Below are 21,534 nucleotides of genomic sequence, written 5' to 3'. Positions count from 1 at the left end.
GGTTTAATCTGGGCTGGGAAGGAGGTCTTTCTTGCTTTATGCTTTGATACCCGCATTGGCATTCTATTATTTTCTTTTCTTTCCGTTTTTCCGTCTACCAAGACATGGCTGCCCTGTGCATAAACATGCTCACCCCTGAATGACCTCGGCCAGAGCCGTCCACCCGGCCTTTTCCCACGGCGCAACCATGATCGCCGTCTGCGCGTCCACGGCCCTCCCGGTGCCGGCATACGCCCTGGCCAGCTCCTCCGCCGCCAAATCCCCCCTCGGCGCGACGCCCTTGAGGGCCACCCGCAACGCCATCTCGGCCGCGCTCTTGCCTTCCTCCCCGCCCAGCGCGCCCAGCTCCGACCACCCGTGCGGCAGGTGTGGGTGGAACATGACGTCGGCGCGCGCCTGGTGCGCCTTGAGCTCCTCGGCGTCGTCGCCGCCACCGCCCTTCCCGAAGGCCGCGACAGCGCGCAGCACCTCGCCTAGCCGCTTTTGGTCGGCGGGCGACACGCCCTCGTCGCTCGCCCGCAGGGCCTGCAGCTCCGCGACGACCGCCTCCAGGCTCTCGTCGTCCTCGTCCAGCAGCGCGATCACGCCCAGGAGCAGCACCGACTGCACGTGGTGCGGCACGCGCTCGATGACGCCGAACAGCACCTCGCGCGCGCGCTCGCGCGCCTCCTCCTTGCCCGTCGCCCACAGCACCTGCGCCAGGACGCACGCCACGTCGGGGTCGCCGTCCGACTCCTCGATGGCGGAGTCGAAGCACGCCACCGCCTCGTCGACGCCGCCCCCCTGCTGGTAGTACCGCGCCAGGCCCATGGTGACGTGGGCGCTGAGCCGGACCCGCCTGCGCTCGTCGGCCGACAGTTCGCTGTCGGACTCGTCGCTGCTCAGCTGGATGGCCAGCTCGGCCGCCTCGACGGCCTCCGCGTTCGAGCCGGCCGCGAGGTAGGCGCGCGCGAGGTCGGCTTTGGCGATAGCGAACCGCTTGAGCGACTCGGGCGATTCGCTGACTTCGTAGTCTGCTTCGAGGGCGGCGCAGAGCTTCTCGAGCGTGGCGACGGCACGGTCGTGCTCGAGGTTGCGCTCCTGGAAGAGTGCCGACAGGTGGCCGTAGGCGAGCTCCTGCGGGTTGAGCCCCTGGAGCTGGCTGAGAGCGAGGATAGGTTGGATCAGCGACGCGACGGGCACGTCGGACGGCGACTCCATGATGTGATCGAACATGGAGACAGCGTAGTGCCGCCGGGTCGCCAGGGACGAGCTCTCCGAGATGTCCATCGCGTGGGTGAACAGCCCGCGCGCTTCCTTCCGGTCTCCGAGCAGCAGAGCCACCAGGCCCTGCCCGAGCCAGGCGTGAGCGTAATCAGGATCGGCCGACTGGGCTTTCGTAAAGGCCTCGTTGGCGAACTGAACATCGCCCTGGAGCAGAGCCAAGGTTCCCAAGTTTGTCCATGCATGCGCCCCGCCCTCATTCAGGTACAGGCTGCGAACAAAGGAATGCTGTGAGACGGCCGGGTTGACGCCGCTGGTCGCCACGCCGAGCGCGTTCCAGAACTCGGAGTTGCCTGCCTCGAGCTCGATGGCCCGCTTGAAGCACGCGATCGCCGCCTTCAGGTATTTGGTCGCTTTCCTTCTGGATTGCATGGGCAGGCACATGTGCGCACGGTACTCTGCCCAGCCGAGGTTGTAATACGCTACGGCCTGCGCATGCACGTCGTTCGCAGAGACATGGATGGCGCGCTTGTGCGCCAGAATGGTGGCATGGAGAACTCGCGTCAGGTCGGGGCCAATTTGGCTGACCTCAGAATTTAGCCCGTTCGTGATGCCGCTGCCGACCCCGTCCACGTCGACGACCTGCTCAAGCGCCGAGTCATTGGCGCCAAGCAGTTGCTGGACCAGATCGACCGGAAACTCGGCCAGTCTTCCCTGGACGCTCGAGAACAAGGAGCAGGCGTCTGCCACCGCTTTCCAATAATTGAACGTCTCTTTGATTGTCCCGGGTGCTTGGTCCGCAAACTTCAGCGTCTCGACGGCGAGGTCGACCGCCTTTCCAAAGAAGCCCTTGTCCAAGCTGTCCCGGGCGCTGTCCACGATAGCTTGCATCAAGGCAATCGCCACACCTTCTTCGTCCGGGCGGCTAGCGACAATCTCGCGATACAGCGCAATGGCCTCGTCAAATTCGCCCAACTCGCGCTTGATTTCGGCAAGGATGAACTTCGAAAACCACGTCCCCTCGGAGATGCTGCCGTCGACAGCCGCTTCTAGCTTCTGGGCGTTCAGGATCGCCTTGGTGGCCGCGATATACCGGCCGGAGCCGTGGTAGCTCTCGCCTAGGCCGACCCACGAGTGATAGTCCTCGGGCGAGATCCTAAGGGCTGCCTGGAACGAGACAATCGCCTTGCGATAGTCTTGTTTGTTGAGTTCTGCCACGCCCAGGGCAGCAAAGGGCCAGCTGATGCCCTTGCGCTTCGATCCGGGAGGGGGTTTGACCTTGCCGGAATCGACCACTCTCTGGGCGACGAGCTCGACGCGATCCCAGTCGCCGTCATCTGCGAAAGATCTGGCGAGCCTCTCGGCCGCAGTGACTTCGGATGGGGAGAGCTCGAGGGCTTTCTGAAAGCACCGGCGCGCCCTCTTCTTGTCCTTGGCGTAATCTGCATAGTACACACCCAGACTCGTGTAGGCGGGTGCGTAATTGAGGTTGCTCTTGAGGGCTTCGAGGAAGTAGGCGTAGGCCCCGGCACGGTTCTTCCTCGCGGCTCGGGATGTCTCGAGGTTCCAGAGGCAGTAGCCAACGCGGTACTGGGTCTGTGCGAGGAGTTCCTTGTTTGTCTGGCCTTTTTTGCTCAGCAGCGGCAGGCAACTCTCCAGCTCGCGCCTACTGGTCTCAAAGTCCCCTTTCAAGGCCTTCACCCAGGCGGCCTCGGTCCTGACGCGGAGATTGTCCGGGTCGCGTTGCAGGGCCCTCTCCAAGAAGTCGATGGCTTCGTTGTACTCCTCCTCCTCCTCGTAGATCAGGCCGACGCCAATCATCGCGCGGGTCGACGACGGTTCGTGCGCAAGCACGCCGTCAAACAGGCTTTTGGCTTCCTGGTGGTGGCGCGGCGACTGGTAGAACACTAGGGCGGTTCCGAGACACAGCGAGAAGGCATCCTCGCTGTTTCGGAACGAGAGCCCTGTCCTGGAGCGCTCCAGCCTCACGTGCTCGAGAGCTTTGCGCATGAGTTCGACGTTGTTCTCGTGTTCCTCGATGTGCTGGTAATACTCTCCCGCCAACCTGAGCGCGAAGAGCGAGTCCGCGCTGCTTCCGCCTTCCATCATCATCAACAGCCGGTCCTCCTCGGTCAGCGGAACGTAGGTTGTGGGGACGCCCCCTTCCTCGTCGTCTTCGCTCTCGTCTTCGGTCTCGGCGCGGGCGCCTGTCACCGGCTGCTTCGGGGCCTCCTCCTTCGGAAAGGGCGAGATGTCACTTGTGAGGAAGGCCATGATGACCCTGCTGAGGTCGCTGTCGGGAAAAAAGGTGCAGTACTGCCTGAGAACGGTCACGTCCCAGTCTTGGATGTCCTTGTGGTCCTGCCAGTTAATGGCAATGTCCCATGCAAATTTGAATGGATGCCTGATGATGACCATGTCATTTGCCAGCTTTCGGACAATCGCTGCTTCCCTGTCCTTCTGCTCGCCCGGGGGCCAGGCAAGCAGCCTCTCGTAGCAGTACTGCAAAAGCTTCTCCTCGTATTTCCGACGCACATCGTCGTCGGTGGCCCAGTCGATCAACTGGCGATAGACATGATCCAGGCGGCTCTGCTGATAAACTTCGCGCTTAACCTCGAGGGTGACCTCGCTCACGCGGGCGCCTATCCTAGTGCGCCGATCGCCGATCAGAGTGTTGATCCGCTTCTTCTCGTCCGCCTCGATGATTTGGGCCTGGATCTCGTACGTCTTGGCCGGATGCGGGACACGGCCCTCCAGAGCTGGATAGATGGGGCTTTCAGGCAGGATCAGATCCAGCGCGTCCACATACTGCTCCCGCTTCCCATGAGTGCGGGCATAGTCAATGAACTTGTCGACCACGTCCTGGCACTTGTACATCTCATCGGCGTCCCGGTAAATCTGGGCTAGGTTGAGTACGGCATGTTGGTAGGGAGCCAGCTTTTGGGCCCGTCGCTGCTGGTACAACTTGATGAGACCTTGCCATGCCTGCGGGTCGCTGGGCTTCAGACCAGTGGCGGTCATGTACGTCCTCTCCGCCTTGTCGGGCAGGTTCTTCTTGTCCAAGGCGAACGCCAAAAAGATGTGTCTGGTAGTCGGAGTCAGCATGCATAAGTCAGGGCGGCCGGGGCTAGATGGCGGGATTGCGCGTACGCTTGGTAATTTCTGGGGTCTTTCTGGAACACGTCCTCGGCGGCCTCGATTGCATCGTCCCACCTCTGCTGCCGGATGGCCTCGTTGATGGCCTTGAGCAGGGACTTCGTGCCGGACATGGCGGCGGCGCCGGTCGGCGGAAGCAGTACCTTCTCTGGTATGATATTAACTGATCGAGAAGCCTGCAATACTACGCAGGAATGAAGATTGATGTTTGTCCGCCCTAGTGTCGTCACCGTCGTTCGGCCTGCGTTCTGCGAAGGCGTGGTTTTCGGAGCCGGCGAGGTGGGGCGATCATGAAAGCGATGCCCGAAATCATCTGAGGGGAGGACTAATTACCCGAGATGGTGTTCAACAGTTCAGCTCTGAGTGAAACCCATACGTTCTTTCACTTGGGAGACGGAAGAACTGAGATCTCCCCGATGCCAGGTACCAGCGCAGTCTCGGTGAGCCTGAGCTGCCTGACGAGTGACAAGGTGATGAAGACAGTGTGCCTGCGAGCTGAATACCACTGTGCGGCCCTGCCAACACCGGACGAAAAGCGACCCCCAAACACGGCCAGATTTCTGAGAAACACATGCCAGCCAGGGGCGGCCCGTGCGCTCCCACCAAAATATTACAGCGAGCACCACCACAACACCTAGCATGCATGTCGCCACAAGAATACGTACAAAATGACGATGTTACTGGTGTTGTTGAAGAGGCTGGAAAATGCAGATTTGATGGAAAACGCAGAATTGGCTAAAAAGCTCAAAGTGTACGGAATAGTTGAACCAGCTTGAATACTGCCCGCCTTGACCGCCCATTGCGCGCCCAAGTACCAGGTACCTTATCTTATCAGGCCCTCCCTACCACGGCCCCTGGTCAAAAAAGTTTAGGAAAAGCGACCTTGGCACCGAGATGGACGAGATGCATGCCACTTGGAGTTGTTAAACGGAGCAACCAAGACCCTTAGGCGCCTCAGCGTCCAAGATCCTCGACTTGCTCGCAACGATGGAGCCGGCCCCAGCCAAGCGACGTAAACTCGGCCACGGCCCGGAGGGTGCTGAGGCTGCCCTGGAGTCGGCGGCGTCGACGGGTATCTCCAGATCGCGGGCATTCGTGCTCGAGGCCGAAGAGCTGCTCGACTCTGTTCGCCTAGACCATGCGACTGCTCTCGACGGCGCCGACGCCCTGCTGCACCGCATAAAAGAGGCGATCGAGGCAATCAAACCCCACGAGCCCCGTCCGGTACGAGGGCCACGTCGATCGATACCGACCGTCTTCGGCGTGCTGACTTGCCGCAGATTGCTGAGGCCGCAGCGAAACTGGAGAAGAAACACAAAATCAAGGTCCCCTTCCCCGACCCGCCGCCACCCGAGAACTCCAACTACAAGGTTGCTTTCGAGAAGCCTGCGCAATTCAACGTCGTTGGCAGCTATGTCTCGAAGACGATGGTCAGGACTCAGAAGGACCACGCTATCGATATGGTCGTCGTCCTTCCCGAAGGCATCCTGCAGGAGAAGGACTATCTTGATCTGCGCTACTTCTACAAGAGGGCTTACTACCTGGCGGTCGTTGCATCTGCCCTGCGCAAGGTGTTCGACAGCGAGAGCACGCTCTCCTTCGAGCGTCTGAACGGCAACCCCCTCTGCCCCGTCCTCGCTTTCCGGCCGAAGGCTTCCAAAGACAAGGATTCAGAAAATCCCGAAGACAAGAGGGTGTTGGACTACAGAATACGAATCATCCCGTGCGCACCAGATGGCTTCTTCCCGAAGAACAAGCTCCACTTGGGAGCGCCGCTGGTTCGCAAGAGCCAGGCTGAGCATTCCGACACGCCGCCTCACCCTACACCGTTCTACAACTCGACCCTTGTCGCTGAGAGCTGCTTCCTCCCTTACCTCAAGGTTTTGCGGAAGGCCGAGAAGAAGTGTGCAGCGTTCAAGAATGCCTGCATGCTGGGGCGTATCTGGCTGCAGCAGAGAGGTTTTGGAGGGGACATCTCGCAAGGCGGATTCGGACATTTTGAGTGGGCGGTGCTTCTAGCCCTGCTCCTCCAGGGAGGCGAGAGCAAGGGGCACGCTGCGCTGTCTGCCTCACTCAGCAGCACCCAGCTGTTCAAGGCGCTCATCCAGTTCTTGTCGGTGACCAATTTCGCCGAGGAGCCGTGTGTCTTCGGACCAGGGAACGGACCAGGGAAATCAGAGTTGGCGTCGCATCTCGAATCGGGCCCTATCCTCTATGATTCTGCTCAACAGTTAAATATTGCCTTCAAGATGGGGCCCTGGTCCGCCGCCTTGCTTCACCAACACGCGAAATGGACGCGGAGCCTCCTGGCTGACAGCGCGGCCGACCAGTTCAACCCAACCTTCATTCTCAAGTCCGATTTCCCGTCAGTTAGCTTCGACTTGTTTGCCCGCTTGAAGTTCGACAGGGCGTCGGTCGAGGCAGGCGCAGATTTCCGGGGGCCGGCATGGCGGCTTGGCAGCGAGGTCTACCGGATCCTGAAGAGAGCCCTGGCGGACAAGGAGATGGGGGAGAGGGCTCGCTTGATTCACCTCCAAGCCCCGGCTTGCCCTCCCTGGCCACTTGCCGAGGCCCCGGATACACAAGGGACATCGCCCTTAGAGATTGGTGTCCTTTTCGACCCCGCAAACATGGCGCGGACTGTCGACCGCGGCCCATCTGCTGGGCCGAGCGCTCAGGAAAAGGAGAAATGTGAGGAGTTCCGCAGATTTTGGGGTGACAAGGCGGAGCTCAGACGATTCGAGCGTGACACGATCCGAGAAACGCTGATCTGGACTTCCACGACGCCCTTTGATCTGTGCGAGGAGATCGTGCGATATGTCATCAGACGTCACCTGCGGATCGGGCATCTCCACGACGAGATCACCGTCTATGGCAACAGTCTTCCTGACCTACTGTCCCTCAAGCCCGCCGATACCGCCTTGTTCAATGTCGCGAAGAAGGCATTTGGCGCTTTCGAGCGCGATGTCCGGGATCTGGATGACTTACCGCTGCGTGTCAGGCAAATCGCGCCCATCTGCCCCGAGCTGCGGTATGCTTCGGTCAAGCCTCCTACATTTGGGTCGGAGAAGTCCGGACCGCGACCGCTTGAGTGCGTCATATCGTTCGAAGCATCAGGAAAGTGGCCCGAAAGCCTCGTCGCCATCCAGCGGACAAAGATCGCTTTTCTCTCCATGATCGGCAGTCTGCTGGAGTCGAGCAAGCCTGGCGAAGCCAAGACTCACATCGGTCTTGAGAATTCCAAGTTCGAAACCGAAAATCTTGCCTTCCTTGATGTTGTCTACGAGTCTGGCACTTCATTCCGCCTGCGTATCCAGAGCGATCTCGAGGAGTCGCTCTTGGAACGCCAAGTCAAGGACAAGACTTTGGAGCAGTATCTGCGCCAGCGCGCCACGACCCAGCTCGCAACCTTCAGACGACTATTCACCAACCTGCCTTTACACAACCAGTACATTTCCACCTGCGCCACTCGTTTCCCCGCCTTGTCCCCGACGATCCGCCTGGTGAAGCACTGGTTCAACGCTCACAAGCTCTCCTGCCACTTTACCGAAGAGTTTATCGAGCTTGCCGTACTCCACGTCTTCCTCTCCCCCTATCCTTGGGACGCGCCCTCGAGCGCCAGCACCGGCTTCATGCGGACGCTGCTGTTCCTCTCCCGCTGGGACTGGCGCTCCGAGCCCCTCATCGTCGACACGGGCGGCGACATGCCGGCTGCGGACCGCGCATCCGTCGGCACACGACTGGAAGCGTGGCGCAAGATCGACCCCAACATGAACCACACCGTCCTCTTCGTCGCCACCGCGCAGGAACCCAGCGGCGTGGCCTGGACCACGCTTAGGGGCGAGCCGAAGCCCTGCAAGGTCGCCGCCGCGCGGATGACGTCCCTGGCCAAGAGCGCGTCGCGCTTGATCCGGGAGCAGGGCGTCGAGCTGGACTGCAGGCGGCTGTTCGTGCCGTCGCTGAAGGACTACGACGTGCTGATCCGCCTGAACAGCAAGGCGGTGAAGAGCACGCTGAAGACGTTCGCCACGGCCGACCCGGACGAGGCGGAGAGCACGACACAGGCCAAGTTCAAGAACCTGGACGAGCGGACCGGCCTGGCGCCGCTGCCGCTGGCGCAGCATCCCGCCGATCTGTTCCTGGAGCACCTGAGCGCGGCGTACGGCGGGCCGCTGGTCTTCTTCCGCGGTGCCGTGGACGACCACACGATCGGGGCGATCTGGAACCCCCAGATGCAGAGACGGAGTTTTAGGATCAACCTGCCCACGTCGTACAAGCCGGCGGCGGAGAAGAAGCGAGCCGAGGATGGCGAGGAGCAGGAGTCGGACGACGAGGCGGATGTGGTGGAGGTAAACAGGGAGGCCATCCTCGCCGAGATCGCGAGGATAGGAGCGGCTCTCGTTGACAAAATTGAGGTGAAGGGCGCGTAGCTGTCGCAAGCATAGGCTTGGAAATAGAAATGTGACAGGTATCGGTGTCTGGCACCGCCTTGGATACACTAGCGGGGGTCGCGAAGTAAGACGGCCAATAAATGAGATGCAAGACTGAACAGTTCCTCGGCCATTCCACGACATAAGCCAGAACGTTTAGGGGTATGAATGTGCTCTCCTCCAAATCTCCTAGCCCATGCAAAACAATGTTCCGGGTCGTGTTCCCTCCCTGACGCACGGGCGACGTTGCCGCTTCAGCGCCTCTCCCCGCCACTCATATCATCGTCTAATGAACCATCACATCATCCGGCTTATGTCCTTCACCAACAGCACCCTCCGGCTTGTCGACCTCCATATCGTCGCCATCAGCGGCCTCACCTTCGCCCTCACCCTCGACCTCGCCCTCATACTCCTCTAGTTCTTCCTCACTCTCGCCTTCAATATCGACACTGCCCTCGTCGGAGAGATCTTCCTCATCAACTCCGTTCTCACCATCGGGCCCCTCGACACCCTCCATATGGGTGTCCCTGTCTCCGGCCCCTTCGCCGTTGGCGGCGGCCTCCTCGGCAGCGAGCAGCTCCTCTTCTTCGGCAAGCTCCTCGGCGCCGTATTCCTCCTCGTCCGCGACGAGGTCGGCTTCCGGCTGCTCGGGGGGGAACTCGGGCGGAGCAGAAGCCTCGGAATCCCTATAAATCAGAAAGAAGACCAGTTAGCGAGCGTAAAGCCATGCAGCGCCTCCCGATTCGACACGAGGCATGCACATACCACTTGATGGCGAACCTCGTGACGCGCGGCTTGTTGGCGAGCACGTTGCGGCGGATCTTCTCGATGACGGGCTTGGCGGGCGGGTCGTTGGCCAGCTCTTCGCTCTCGTACTCATTGTTGACGTAGTAGCCGACGCGGACGAACTCGCGGCCGTCGTAGGCGCACGTCAGCAGGATCACCGTCACGCCGAGCAGCTCGTCGATCGGGATGCGCTTCGTGTCGGGCGGGTCCGCCTCGAACACGAACTTGTTGATGCCCACCGGGATCGGGCCGACCAGCAGCGAGTCCAGCTCCTGGTCGTAGTGGTCCGACTGCGCGGAGCCGACGTACGTGAGTTTCCATTCGAGGTCTGCGGGGAGGGGAGGAAGGCACGTGTTAGTTAGATTTGCGACATCTTATAACTGCGAAGGTCGGCGGGGAGAAACAAACAGGAACATACCCTTCTGCAGCGGCTCCAAGCACTCGAAGGTGATCTCGAATTCGTACTTGTCGGTGAACTTGGCGGGGTTGTTGATAACATTGACCCCGAGCAGGGACACGACCGACATCTTGGCGGTATGTGGCGATTTGCTGATATCAAGAATGGGAATTAAACCAAAAAAACCGATTGCTGCAAGATATTTTGCGAAGCTGTTTGGGCCGACGGGGTTGTCGCGGTAGGCCTGTTTGGAGGCGCGAAGGAGTGGAGGCGAAGAGCTCGACGGGAGAGATGGCGGTTGGGCGGAAAAGGGCGGGAGGGTTGCGTTTCCAGAAAAGCGCTAAGCAGCCGTGTTTGTTTTGACCACCTTCCCGCTGTAAAATGGGGCACAGCGTTCGTCGAGGGGCCAGTGGTCAGTTACAAGTGGGTGGGCACACTTTCGAGGCGTTCACTCGGTCGCGGAAGTTGCGACGCGGTCTCCGCGGTCTCGCAAGCGTGTGCTCTGCAAGGGTAGGTAAAGTCGCGTAAATTGGCCACAGCTGAGAGACGCGTTCGTGCGCCTGGGCTGTGGCCCCACACTGCATGGAAGCAGGAAGAGCTTGACCCACAACTGAGGCTGGCAGACTGCCGCTGTGGCGCACGATCTCAGCGCTAGCCACGCCCTCCTCCCTGCAAAGTCAGATTGAACAGCTGGTTGGGCCGTCGCGTGGCTGTGGACTCTTTTCTGCACATCACCCGGGCCTCGCTGCACTGGACCTGCCTTGAACAACCTCTGCAAAATAGCAGCAACCTGTCTGAATAGACGCGACCTTGCGCACAATAGGATACAGTAGCAAATCCCATATACCTGACCTAACTAGCGCCTGGTCACAATAATTGCTGAATTTTCTTTGTTCTCTATCCGCCGCAGCCTTTTATCAGCAGCATGCGGCTCTCACATTTTCTTTTCCCGCTCCTCATTCACTAAACCAGTTCCCCCAGTTCACCGGTCAAAATCTCGCGACTTCTTTCGATCCGTACTCGAGCGTTTCTCCATTCCGTCTTGCCCACCGACATTGCATCCTTGTCGACCATTGCTCAAATTATCGACCCGGCCTTCACAAGCGGCATTGCCTCCAAACCGCTACGATCCCGACCGATAGCTCTGAGCCGAAAACCAAATCCGTCGAGACCTCGACTACCGTCGCACGCCCTCGGCACCACGAGTCTGCCATCCCGAGTCATACCCAGCGCGCGCGCGAAAGACCGGACCCCCGGGGGACCAACCTGACCTATTCATCACGAAGCAGTTCTCTAGCACGATGGCTGAATACGACTCCACTTACCAGGGCGACGCTTGGGGTGACAATGGGGGGTATGAGGAGACAATTGGCGGCGAACAAGAGCATATTCAGCAGCATAGCACCCATCAAGATCAAGCAGAGTATTCCGTTGATCCAAGCCAACGACATGCTCCAGGTGACCTGCCATCTCCTGATGGTGACACCGATGACGGGGGCGAGTACGATCCTGAATCGGTCACCACTGCGTCAGCCGCTGGTGCCGCGCTCCAGCCAGCTGCGGACCACATGCCCCTCAGAACTTCACCCCAGCGGGCTGCTAAGAAGAAGCCACGCACGGCAGGAGGCTTCCTAGTGGGAGACTCCGACTCTGAAGATGACGAGGCGCCTGTGCCTGCATCGCACTCTGCTGTCCTGCGCTCCCCTCTCCAACACCCCATTACTGCCAAACAGTCTGCTGTCGCCCCTTCCAGTGCGGATCCTGCTTCCCGCGAGAATGCCCCGGCGGCTGCTCCTGCCGGCCGGCGGGAGGATGCCCCCCCAGCGCAAGCTCGGGTTGACAAGGTCGCGCAGCTAGAGGCCCGCATTCGCGATGATCCCCGAGGCGCCATGGATGCGTGGTTGGCGCTGATCGCAGAGCACCGCGCCAAGAACGACATCGAACAAGCGAGGCAGACCTATGAGCGCTTTCTTGCCGTCTTCCCTCAAGCTGTAAGTGAGAAGAAGAACGGATAAAGGAATCCTCGTTTGCTGTAGGTGACTGCGATTCTAACAGCTCTCATAGGCCGACGTCTGGGTCGATTACCTCGCCATGGAGTTGGACATGAACAACTTCCCAGAAGCCGAGCTCATCTTCAACAAGTCTCTCATGTCAACACTCAATGTGAACTTGTGGACCAAGTACCTCGACTACATCCGTCGGAGGAACGACCTGAACGATAGCACCGGAAACGCTCGCCAGACCGTCTCCCGCGCCTACGAGTTTGTGATTGACAATATTGGCTTGGATAAAGACTCTGGCAAGATCTGGGCTGAGTACATCCAGTTCATCAAGTTCGGCCCGGGAACCGTCGGCGGAAGCCAATGGCAGGACCAACAGAAGATGGATCAGCTTCGCAAGGCGTACCAGCGAGCGATTTGTGTGCCCATCGCGAACGTCAATACCCTGTGGAAGGAGTACGACCAGTTTGAGATGGGTCTTAACAAGTTGACCGGCCGTAAGTACCTGGCGGAAAAGTCTGCGTCATACATGTCGGCGAAGAGCGCCTACACGGCCCTCGAAAACATCACACGGGGGCTTCAGCGGACGACTCTCCCACGTCTCCCGCCGGCGCCTGGCTTTGACGGTGACCAGGAGTACATGGAGCAAGTGGAGCTTTGGAAGAAATGGATCGACTGGGAAAAGTCGGACCCCCTTGACCTCAAGGACGACAAAGACCAGCCTGGCATGTACCAGAAGCGCGTTGTCTATGTCTATAACCAAGCGCTCATGGCCTTGCGGTTTTGGCCCGAGATGTGGGTCGATGCTGCGCAGTGGTGCTTCGACAACAACATCAGAGCCAAGGATGGCGGCTCGGCCGGCCTTGATTTCCTCCTCAGGGGTATTGAAGCAAATCCTGAGAGCGTCTTGCTCGCTCTAAAGCACGCCGACTACATCGAGTCCACCTATCCGATTGAGGAGAATGACGAATCAAAAATTGCCCGTGGGAAGGCGGTGCGTGCGCCCTATGACAAAGTCCTGGACACGCTCTACGGCATCGTCAAGGGCCTCAAAGAGCGGGAAACCGCCGAGCTCGCGCGGATCGAGGAGGCTGCGAAGTCATCTGGCGAGACCCCCACCAACAAGTCTGAAGAGGAGGATGAGGATGAAGACGAAGCGGGCTCCTCAGACAAGAGGGGCAAGGAGACCAGGACGAACGACCAGATCCGGGCCATCAAACAAGGCTATGCCGCCCAGACTCAGCTGCTTTCGCGGACCATCTCGTTCGTCTGGATTGCCTTAATCCGGGCGATGCGCCGTATCCAAGGCAAGGGCAAACCCAACACCGAGATGGGTGGCATGCGGCAAGCCTTCCAAGATGCCCGCCACCGGGGCCGACTCACCAGCGATGTTTACTCTGCTGTCGCCCAGCTAGAGTGGACCATCTATAAGGACCCGGCCGGCGGCAAGATCTTTGATCGTGGTGCGAAGCTGTTCCCCGAGGACGAGAATTTCACTTTGGAGAACATCAAGTATCTCCATTCCCGTGATGACTACACAAGTGAGAGCTGCTGCCCATTGTTGCCCATGTATGTGCTTGGCTAACTCGTCCCAGATGCTCGCGTCCTCTTCGAGACAGTTGTCAACCGCTTGACGCAAAAACCTGAGCTTGTGCACAAAGCCAAGCCTCTCTATGCCTACTTTCATAAGTACGAGTCGCAGTTCGGCGAGCTGGCCCAGATCGCCAAGTTGGAAAAGCGCATGGCGGAGCTCTTCCCCGAGGATCCGAAGCTTGCTCAGTTCAGCGCGCGGTATTCGAGCGACAAGTTCGACCCCATCGCAGCGCGCATCATTGTCTCGCCCGCGACCCAACTTAGGCCAAAAGTCCTGGTGCCCTCCATCGAGCAAGGCACCTCCCTCCAAAACTCGCCTCGCCCGCCTCCCTTCGCTTCCCGCGTCAGTCCCGCGCCTCAGTTCCAGCCGGCCACGAACTCTCCTAAGCGACCATTGCCCGCAGATGACTTCGACGAGCCACCACGCAAGATCCAGCGCAATGAATTAGGGGAGTTCCAGCGAGGCGCTTCGCCGCTCAAGGGCGCCGCAGGCCGCCGGCTGGACCAGCAGCGCCGGTTGCAGGGCCAGAGCGCAGCCTCGTATACCGCTGCACCGGCTCCGATAGCGCGGGATATCACCTTCCTCCTCAGCCAAATCCCTCGGGCCGAGTTCTACGACTTCCACCGCTTCAACCCCGCCAGGATGACAAACCTGCTGCGCGACACGCCGATTCCCGACTATCAGGTGTGGAAGAATACCCGCCCAGGCCCGGACTATCCCGGCCAGTACGGCGGCTATCAGAGCCGCGACTCCCCGGCACCCGCCGGCCGGCCGCTGAGCCCTTACCTCGGAGGCGGCCGCGCGCCGCCCACCTCCGGCGCTCCATACAGGCAGTCCCCCATGCGGCCGGGCTCCAGCGGATCATACGAGCCCCCGCCGGCCGTATACGCGCCGCCTCCCCAGGCAGCCTACGGCCACCCGCCACCCGTGCAGTATGAAGGCGGCGCGGGCGCCGCGTGGCCGCCCTATCCGCCTCCACCTGTGGCTCAGCAGGGATACGGGGCTCCGCCGCCGCCGCAGTTGGGCTATGGCCAGGCGCCGCCACCACCGCCGGCGCAGGGTGGCTATCCCCGGTATCCGCCGGCCCCTTACTAGGATCGTTGGATAATGGCCGGCGGGAACATGTGCGCGTTGATGGGGCAAAGCAGGCCGTCTTGACCTGGTTGGAAGCAGGCCATGATGGAAGGGAAGTTGCTTGGCTGAAAGTGCATGGCATTGGGGGTCGGGTTTCTGTGGTTCTTCACTTTCAACTCAGCTGCGTCTCTTGGGGTCTGATGGAGTGAGGGCTAAGGGACATCTGCAATCTGTAAAAGGACCGGGCTGAAGTATTTGCTCAGGAGACATATTCTGTGGAAGATGGAAAAGATGGAATTTTTTGGCCGTGCTCGCTGACTTCGCTTGCCCTGCCTTCACGTATCTACACGGGAATGGGGAAGTGTGATACAGGTATTGGAGGACTTTGACTGCTCTTGTCGCTGAGGCATAGGTAGTTACCAGGCCCATAATGAACAAGACCAGCATGGCATTGCAGGTGTGCCATGAGGATGGCTCTTGATTCTCTGCGCCATGTTTCTGGCCTACTTCTCTTGGCTTTGGTGTGATACATGCTTTTTTTGGAGTGAACAGATAACTTTGACGCTCAGATCAGAACGTAAGTGTCAACTGCCTGGGGATGACAACCATTCGAGTACCTCCCTGCTGCGAAGGAAAGCCGCTGGTAAACTGCCTTATGCTGCCAATAACCGAGTTTCAAGTTGGTCATCCGATGTGGTGTGATGCACTGCAATCGATTACAATGGCCAATGATTCTTGGTTGGGCAGCAGCTGGTAGTTTCTGGGAGCGCCCCCCCTGGCGTCCTTTGTTTACTTAGCCCCTGACTAGTTTAATCATCCCAAGTTGCACCCAGCCGTTCTCACCTGTAGGCTACCTTACCTTACCAGAAGAGTTTAGGAAAGAACTAGAATGAACAGCTCTGATGGCAAGGACAGTAGGCAACTCTTTTTTGCAGACAGAATTGAATATTGCATTAAAATACAAGTTCATTGGGCCAGACTGGTCTCTGTCTTGCCGGCCAAGTGAACGCGCAACGGCAAGTGCTCGATCCGTTTGTTCATTCTCAGTTAACACCGCCACCTTCTACCTGGGCAGAGAAGCAAAAATTTCTCTGCGACCCAGCTCGTAACTCATAACTCACGGCTGGGCCTTCCTGCCGTTGGTTTTTTCTCGCCTTCCTGGCATCGCCATCTCATCTTACAGGCCACATCCAGCCTCTTCGCTACAAGTATAAAGCCCTCGCCTGCGCTCTCGATTCTCCTCGCTCTCTTCCTCCCACAACCACACAACCACCACCTCTTCTGCTGGTATCGACCAACCTTCGGGTATCTCGAGGCCAGCTACTCCTCCCTCAACATTCGTTGAACAACCACAACCTCGACTACAGTACAATCGCAAGGTAAGAGTCTTGCTCAGTTTCTCCTGTTGCTTTGCATATTTCCGTCAGCATCTGCTGGGATAAGTATCGAAGCCAGAGCTGGCGGCTTGCCGACTCGTTCCCTCTTCCTTCCTTCCTCCCCGACTCCGTCTTCCACAGCATTATCCGGGTGGGCACGCAGAATACTCAATTCCCGATACTTGGCTCAAAGCTTGAAGCTCAGCCTCCGAAGAGGTTGCTGTGCCAAACCCTCCGCCTTCTGCTCCGCAGAGTGATTTCCAAGCACTAATCGGCTCTTTTCCTCGATTCTCTGCGCGCCCATCCGGGTGCCGATTCATCCAAACCTTTCTCGCCTCCTTCCTCGCCCTCTCCTCTTTCTTTCGCACATTTTCCTCACTGAGCTCGATTTCTCGAGTTACTTGCTCATTTCTCACCCTGCCTCTTCCAGTTCGAGAACCTCTTTCCGTTCTGCACAGCAATTAACTTTCTAAAATTGGGTTTTCTACAATCGGGTTTTCGAGCTGACGGTATCGCTTCCTTCCAGGTATTTGGATTCTCTTCTTTACCCAGACAATTCTCGTTACTCCAGTAACCGCCTTCTTTCCTCATAGCTTGTGCTCAAACCGCAATTTAAAACTCGGTCTCTGACCTCAACTCGCAGTTTGTTCAACGAGCGACTCTATCGTCGAACCTCTTGGGTAAGTCTTTGCATCACCATTACCCTTACTACCGCATTCTTCTATTTCGAACTCTCATCGCCTCCCTTGCTTCCATTTCTTTCGTCAGCCGATTGTGGCAGTGATTCTGCTCCCAGACCTTCAACACTCGGTCCCTGGCCATACACAAGCACACGAAGCCTCCTTCTTTGCCCGACTGCCTTTGGTATCTCTCCCGCAAAGATCGTTGCTGACCAGCCCATTTCAGTTCTTGCGATCGGCAGCCCGTCATCCCATAAACAAACCTCTGCGGTGGTAAGTTCAGCAGTTCCTGCCGGATTCTCTTTCGATTTCTTTTCCTTCGCCTGTCCACGACTCGCAACTTCCTGCTTTGGTACCCATAGCAGCAAGTTGAGATCACGCCTCAACAGGCACCATCCTGAATTCTCTTTCCTCCAACTCCCTCCTCCTCTCAATCTCGGAGCCTTTAGAGCCACGCTCTCTGCCTTCGACCTCGCATCAACGGCTTGTCCCATTTTCCAAAGCTTACCCTTCTCTTCGAAATATCTTACAACCGTTCAACCACTGGACACTGCAGTTTCCTGCTAAGCATTTCCGCGAGTAATTCCGCACTTCCAATCCCAATACCTACCTTGGAGGACGCCTCGATTGAGCTGCTCTCCTGAACATGCTTTTCCTCCCAAACTGAACGGATAACCCATACTAACTCTCAAACTCCAGAGCCTGACAGCCTTTCGGCATCAACAAGCGGTTTCGGCACGATTTGCCTCGCCCGCCATGTCGCAAAAGGCGGCTGGCCGGGCCTCGGCCCGCGAGAGGAACCCGCTGGAGCTTCCCGAGGGAATCAACAAGCGATGCGACCTGCCTCCCGAGGCCTACTGGGTGAGTTGCCACCCGAGCACCCACTCGCACAATGCTAACGCGAGCAACTAACGGATGCAGCACGCCGATCGCGTCAATACTCCGTATGCTCGTCGCACCAACTACAACACCAGCGGCGATGACATTCGCGTCGGCGTGAACCAGTTCCGCATCCAGTCCGTCGCTGGCAGGGACGTTTACCAGTACGACGTATGTACTCAGCCTGGGATTCGCCGAGTATTCTCAAAGCAAGCCGCTCACAGCCGGACAGGTTAGCATCACTCCCGAGCCCAAGGGCTCCATCGTCTACAAGAAGGCGTGGCAGACCAAGGTCGTCCAGGGCAAGCTGGCTCAGCTGCCAAACCCTTGGCTCTACGATGGCCGCAAGCTTGCCTGGTAAGTCGATGTGTAGTGCTCCCATGGACTTCAAACCCTGACCATGCATTCTCAGGTCGACCAACAATGTGCCGGGACTTAAATGCGAAGTTGACCTGGGCGCCGACGAGGGTCGTCCCGGTCGGAAGAACAACACGTTCACCATCGAGATCAAGCAAACCTGCAAGGTTCGCATGGAAGCACTGAAGGCGTACCTGACCAAGCAGATGGGTTGGGACAACACGGTCCTGGAGTGCATGAGTGAGTAACATTCTGCGTGCTTCGTCCGCTCCGCCCCGATGGCTCACTGCGTCTAGGCTTCCTTGACCACGTCCTTCGTCAGGGTCCCTCTGAGCGTATGCATCTGGTCAAGCGTACGCTCTTCAATGAGTATTCCCAGACGAAGCGCCTCAACTCGTGCACCGAGGCTATCAAGGGCATTTACTCTGCTGTCCGCCTGAACGAGGTAAGCGTCAAATACTTCTTCAATCCTGTGGCCGCGCTAACTGTGCACTAGTCGATCAACAGCGGCGGCCTTGGTCTTGGTGTCAATGTCGACGTCGCTAACCAGACATTCTGGGTCGGCCAGAGGTTCGAGCAACTGGCTCGCAACTTTCTGAGCTGCATGAACCGCAAGTGGGCAACCAGTATGTTTTCTCTTGTCACCCGACTTTTTTGTTTGTTCATCTGGCTTACCTTGCTCCAGTCGACTACGACGGCATGCGGCAGGCCCTTCTGCCCGTGAAGATTGAAGTGAAGGGTGGCGGCACCACCTGGGGCATGTCAGAGGCCTTCAAGGCCCTGCGTCGCCTGCAGAACATCCGGTTCGAGGTGAAGCACCGTGGAAACTCGCAGGGCCCCAAGGAATACAAGGTCCGGCGCCTTGCATTTGACCCCAAGTATGGGGAGACGGGTGCCTGCGCCAAGGCTGTCACCTTCGACAAGAAGATGCCGGATGGTTCCACCAAGACCTACAGCGTCTTCCAGTACTACCTCGAGCAGTACAAGGCCAGGATTCAGCACTGGTACCTTCCCCTCATCGAGACCACCAAGGCTGGATACTTCCCCATGGAAGTGTGCGAGGTCCTCCGCTTCAACCCTTACCCCTTCAAGCTGGATCCCGCACAGGTAAGCACCCCCTTTTTTCTCTTCGAAGTGTAGCCTTTCATGTTGCGATGGCTAATCGAAGATTTGCAGACCCAGGAGATGATCAAGTTTGCGGTTCAGCGCCCGCAGCAGCGCAAGGCCGAGATTATGCAGATGGTGCAGAACCTCGAGTGGGATAAGGACCGTTACCTAGCCCACTTCGGCATCAAGATCAACCCGATCATGCCGATGGTCCCGGCGAAAGTCCTCCGGAACCCTGTCGTTCAGTTCGCCAACCGGTCTACCGACCCCAAGATGACCGGTCGGTGGGATCTCCGCGGTATGAAGTTTGTTCTCCCCAACAAGAAGCCGCTCGTGTCGTGGGCCTTCGTCATTGTCGACGCCTGTGTCGACAAGCCCACCATGGAGAACTTCGCGAAGGTCTTCAAGACTACGTACGCCGCCCATGGTGGCGTCATTTCGAGGGACCCCAGGATCCTGATGCCTCCAGTGGGCACCGGGCACGACAAGATCGTCGAGGGCGCCTTCAACCAGTGCGGCAATGAGAACAAGGCCACTCCGCAGATCATCTTCTTCGTGCTGAGGGACAAGACTTCATGGGTGTACGACCGCCTGAAGAAGAACGCCGATTGCCGGTTCGCGTGCCTGACGCAGATGCTGCAGGCCCAGCACGTCCGGAAGGCGCAGGGCCAGTACTGTTCCAATGTCTGCATGAAGGTCAACTCGAAGCTTGGCGGGCAGACGTCCAGGATTGCCCATCAAGGCCAGGGCTCTGCGTTCTTCAAGGTTCCCACCATGATGATCGGCCTGGATATCTCGCACGGCAACACAGCTTCTGGGTCTGTCTCGGTGGCGGCGATGTGCGTCTCGATGGATAAGGACGCGGCAGTTTACGATGCCGCTGTGCAGACCAACGGCCGGGGTGTGGAAATCCTGCAGCCTGAACACATGCACTCGATGCTCGGGCCGCTGGCCGTCAAGTGGCGGCAGAAGAACCAGGTCGCTCCCCAGCACGTCTTCTACCTTCGCGACGGCGTCTCGGAGGGTCAGTTTGCACACGTCATGGAGTTTGAGGTGGGCGAGATGCGGAAGGTGTTCAAGGAGCACATTGGCGGAGTCCCCAAGATCACCGTCATCATCGCCACCAAGCGGCACCACATCCGCTTCTTCCCCGAGCGGGGCGACAAGAACGGCAACTGCCTGCCGGGAACGCTGGTGGAGCGGGAGGTGACGCACCCGTTCCACTACGACTTCTACCTCTGCTCCCACGTGGCCATCCAGGGCACCGCTCGCCCGGTCCACTACAACGTGCTGCAGGACGAGTGCGGGCTGAAGGCGGATGACCTGCAGCGGATCCTCTACCACCAATGCTACCAGTACTGCCGCTCGACCACGCCGGTCTCGCTGCATCCCGCGGTGTACTACGCGCACTTGGCCGGTGCGCGGGCGCGTCACCACGAGGACATGGCGACCAGCGACCAGGTCCCCAAGGAGAGCAAGTACTTGGTGCTGCGGCGCCCCGGGCCGATGGCCAAGCGCGAGGGCAGCGAGACTTCTTCTCAGAGCGAGGAGACCCAGCCTCCCAAACTCTTGAAGCCTGGCAGCTATGGCGGTCGCGCGGATGCCATCGAGACATTCACGAACACCATGTGGTGGGTCTAAGACGGTCCGAGGCGAGGAGTTGCGGTGGTTTTTTTTCACGGCCGTCTGGCATACTGCAGACGGCTATGTTATGTGTACAAGCGTGATGTACTCCGAGCTTGGCGGTGGCGGTTCTGGGATGCAAGGGGGTGTGACCGGGGGCAGGTCGACATTCATTCATCTGCATGGCAGCTTCTGAGGGTCCCAGGGTTCCTAACCACTTAAGTCCAGAGCACACAACAGTTAGCCGATAATGAAATCCGCGCGTTGATTTATAATTATGTGTGTGCCATGTTCCCGGTGATATGTGTTCTTGTAGCAGTGTAGCAGCCGCGGTCGGGCTTGAGTACTGCTCCTACACTACATGTAATCGTCGCAGCCGTTTCTGCCGTCCAGCTTGACGCCGGCGACGACGGGCCCTCTAGAAATGGCGCAGTGTATCACAGCAAGGAAACGCGAGATGTAATGCAACGAAGAACTCTTACATAGAAGAGGCCGAAAGGAGAAGGAAAGGGTTTCTGTATTTTACCAAGAGTAGAAGCGAAACGGAAGCCTCACCGTTGACTGCGAATGTGCTGTGTATGTACAGTACCTGCGCTTTTACCCGTGGAGTTGCTGCTGCTAGAGCAACTGTTGTGTAGGTAGGCGGGTATATGATCCGCCTCTCCTGCGTGTCTCCTCAACGAAGGGTTTCCGTTTTAGGGACACGACAGCGACCGAACTGTTGGCGGCAGACCTCGTCTGGGATCGGATCTGAGATCGGCACAGCACAGGCAACCGAGGCTTGGCGCCAGTCCAGCTGCGGCTTGGGCATTGTCCCCACCCCGCCATGCGGCGACCGGCAGGGGTCCCTGGCCGGTTACCCCACTATCTGC

The 21,534-nt window shown here is 58.7% G+C and overlaps 5 protein-coding genes across 5 annotated transcripts; 3 read left to right on the top strand and 2 right to left on the bottom strand.

Annotated features, from left to right (window-relative positions):
• Positions 1 to 63: 63 nt before the first annotated feature.
• Positions 64 to 4,584, bottom strand: THITE_2117333 (uncharacterized protein). The gene is made up of 2 exons (XM_003654320.1): positions 4,354 to 4,584; positions 64 to 4,288 (listed from the first exon to the last, which is right to left on the bottom strand). Exons 1-2 carry the CDS (start codon positions 4,470 to 4,472, stop codon positions 130 to 132), a joined length of 4,278 nt encoding a protein of 1,425 aa, XP_003654368.1. The 5' UTR covers positions 4,473 to 4,584; the 3' UTR covers positions 64 to 129.
• A 663-nt stretch (positions 4,585 to 5,247) lies between these two features.
• On the top strand, positions 5,248 to 8,873 carry THITE_2117332 (uncharacterized protein). Its single transcript, XM_003654319.1, has 2 exons — positions 5,248 to 5,583; positions 5,640 to 8,873. Exons 1-2 carry the CDS (start codon positions 5,347 to 5,349, stop codon positions 8,787 to 8,789), a joined length of 3,387 nt encoding a protein of 1,128 aa, XP_003654367.1. The 5' UTR covers positions 5,248 to 5,346; the 3' UTR covers positions 8,790 to 8,873.
• A 59-nt stretch (positions 8,874 to 8,932) lies between these two features.
• On the bottom strand, positions 8,933 to 10,243 carry THITE_2117329 (histone chaperone-like protein). The gene is made up of 3 exons (XM_003654318.1): positions 9,994 to 10,243; positions 9,555 to 9,903; positions 8,933 to 9,475 (listed from the first exon to the last, which is right to left on the bottom strand). Exons 1-3 carry the CDS (start codon positions 10,100 to 10,102, stop codon positions 9,076 to 9,078), a joined length of 858 nt encoding a protein of 285 aa, XP_003654366.1. The 5' UTR covers positions 10,103 to 10,243; the 3' UTR covers positions 8,933 to 9,075.
• An 801-nt stretch (positions 10,244 to 11,044) lies between these two features.
• On the top strand, positions 11,045 to 14,739 carry THITE_2117327 (uncharacterized protein). The gene is made up of 3 exons (XM_003654317.1): positions 11,045 to 11,963; positions 12,037 to 13,513; positions 13,568 to 14,739. The coding sequence occupies exons 1-3, from the start codon at positions 11,274 to 11,276 to the stop codon at positions 14,659 to 14,661; spliced, it is 3,261 nt and encodes a 1,086-aa protein (XP_003654365.1). The 5' UTR covers positions 11,045 to 11,273; the 3' UTR covers positions 14,662 to 14,739.
• A 2,713-nt stretch (positions 14,740 to 17,452) lies between these two features.
• On the top strand, positions 17,453 to 20,680 carry THITE_2050929 (uncharacterized protein; the record flags this gene model as incomplete). Its single annotated transcript, XM_003654316.1, has 8 exons — positions 17,453 to 17,557; positions 17,618 to 17,746; positions 17,808 to 17,932; positions 17,988 to 18,172; positions 18,229 to 18,377; positions 18,429 to 18,558; positions 18,618 to 19,039; positions 19,109 to 20,680. The coding sequence occupies 8 exons, from the start codon at positions 17,453 to 17,455 to the stop codon at positions 20,678 to 20,680; spliced, it is 2,817 nt and encodes a 938-aa protein (XP_003654364.1).
• Between the last annotated feature and the right edge of the window lie 854 nt (positions 20,681 to 21,534).

The sequence above is a fragment of the Thermothielavioides terrestris genome, chromosome 3 (assembly GCF_000226115.1).
Source record: "Thermothielavioides terrestris NRRL 8126 chromosome 3, complete sequence".
NCBI classification, from domain to species: Eukaryota; Fungi; Ascomycota; class Sordariomycetes; order Sordariales; family Chaetomiaceae; genus Thermothielavioides; species Thermothielavioides terrestris.
This window is presented reverse-complemented; position numbering and strand designations above follow the sequence as displayed.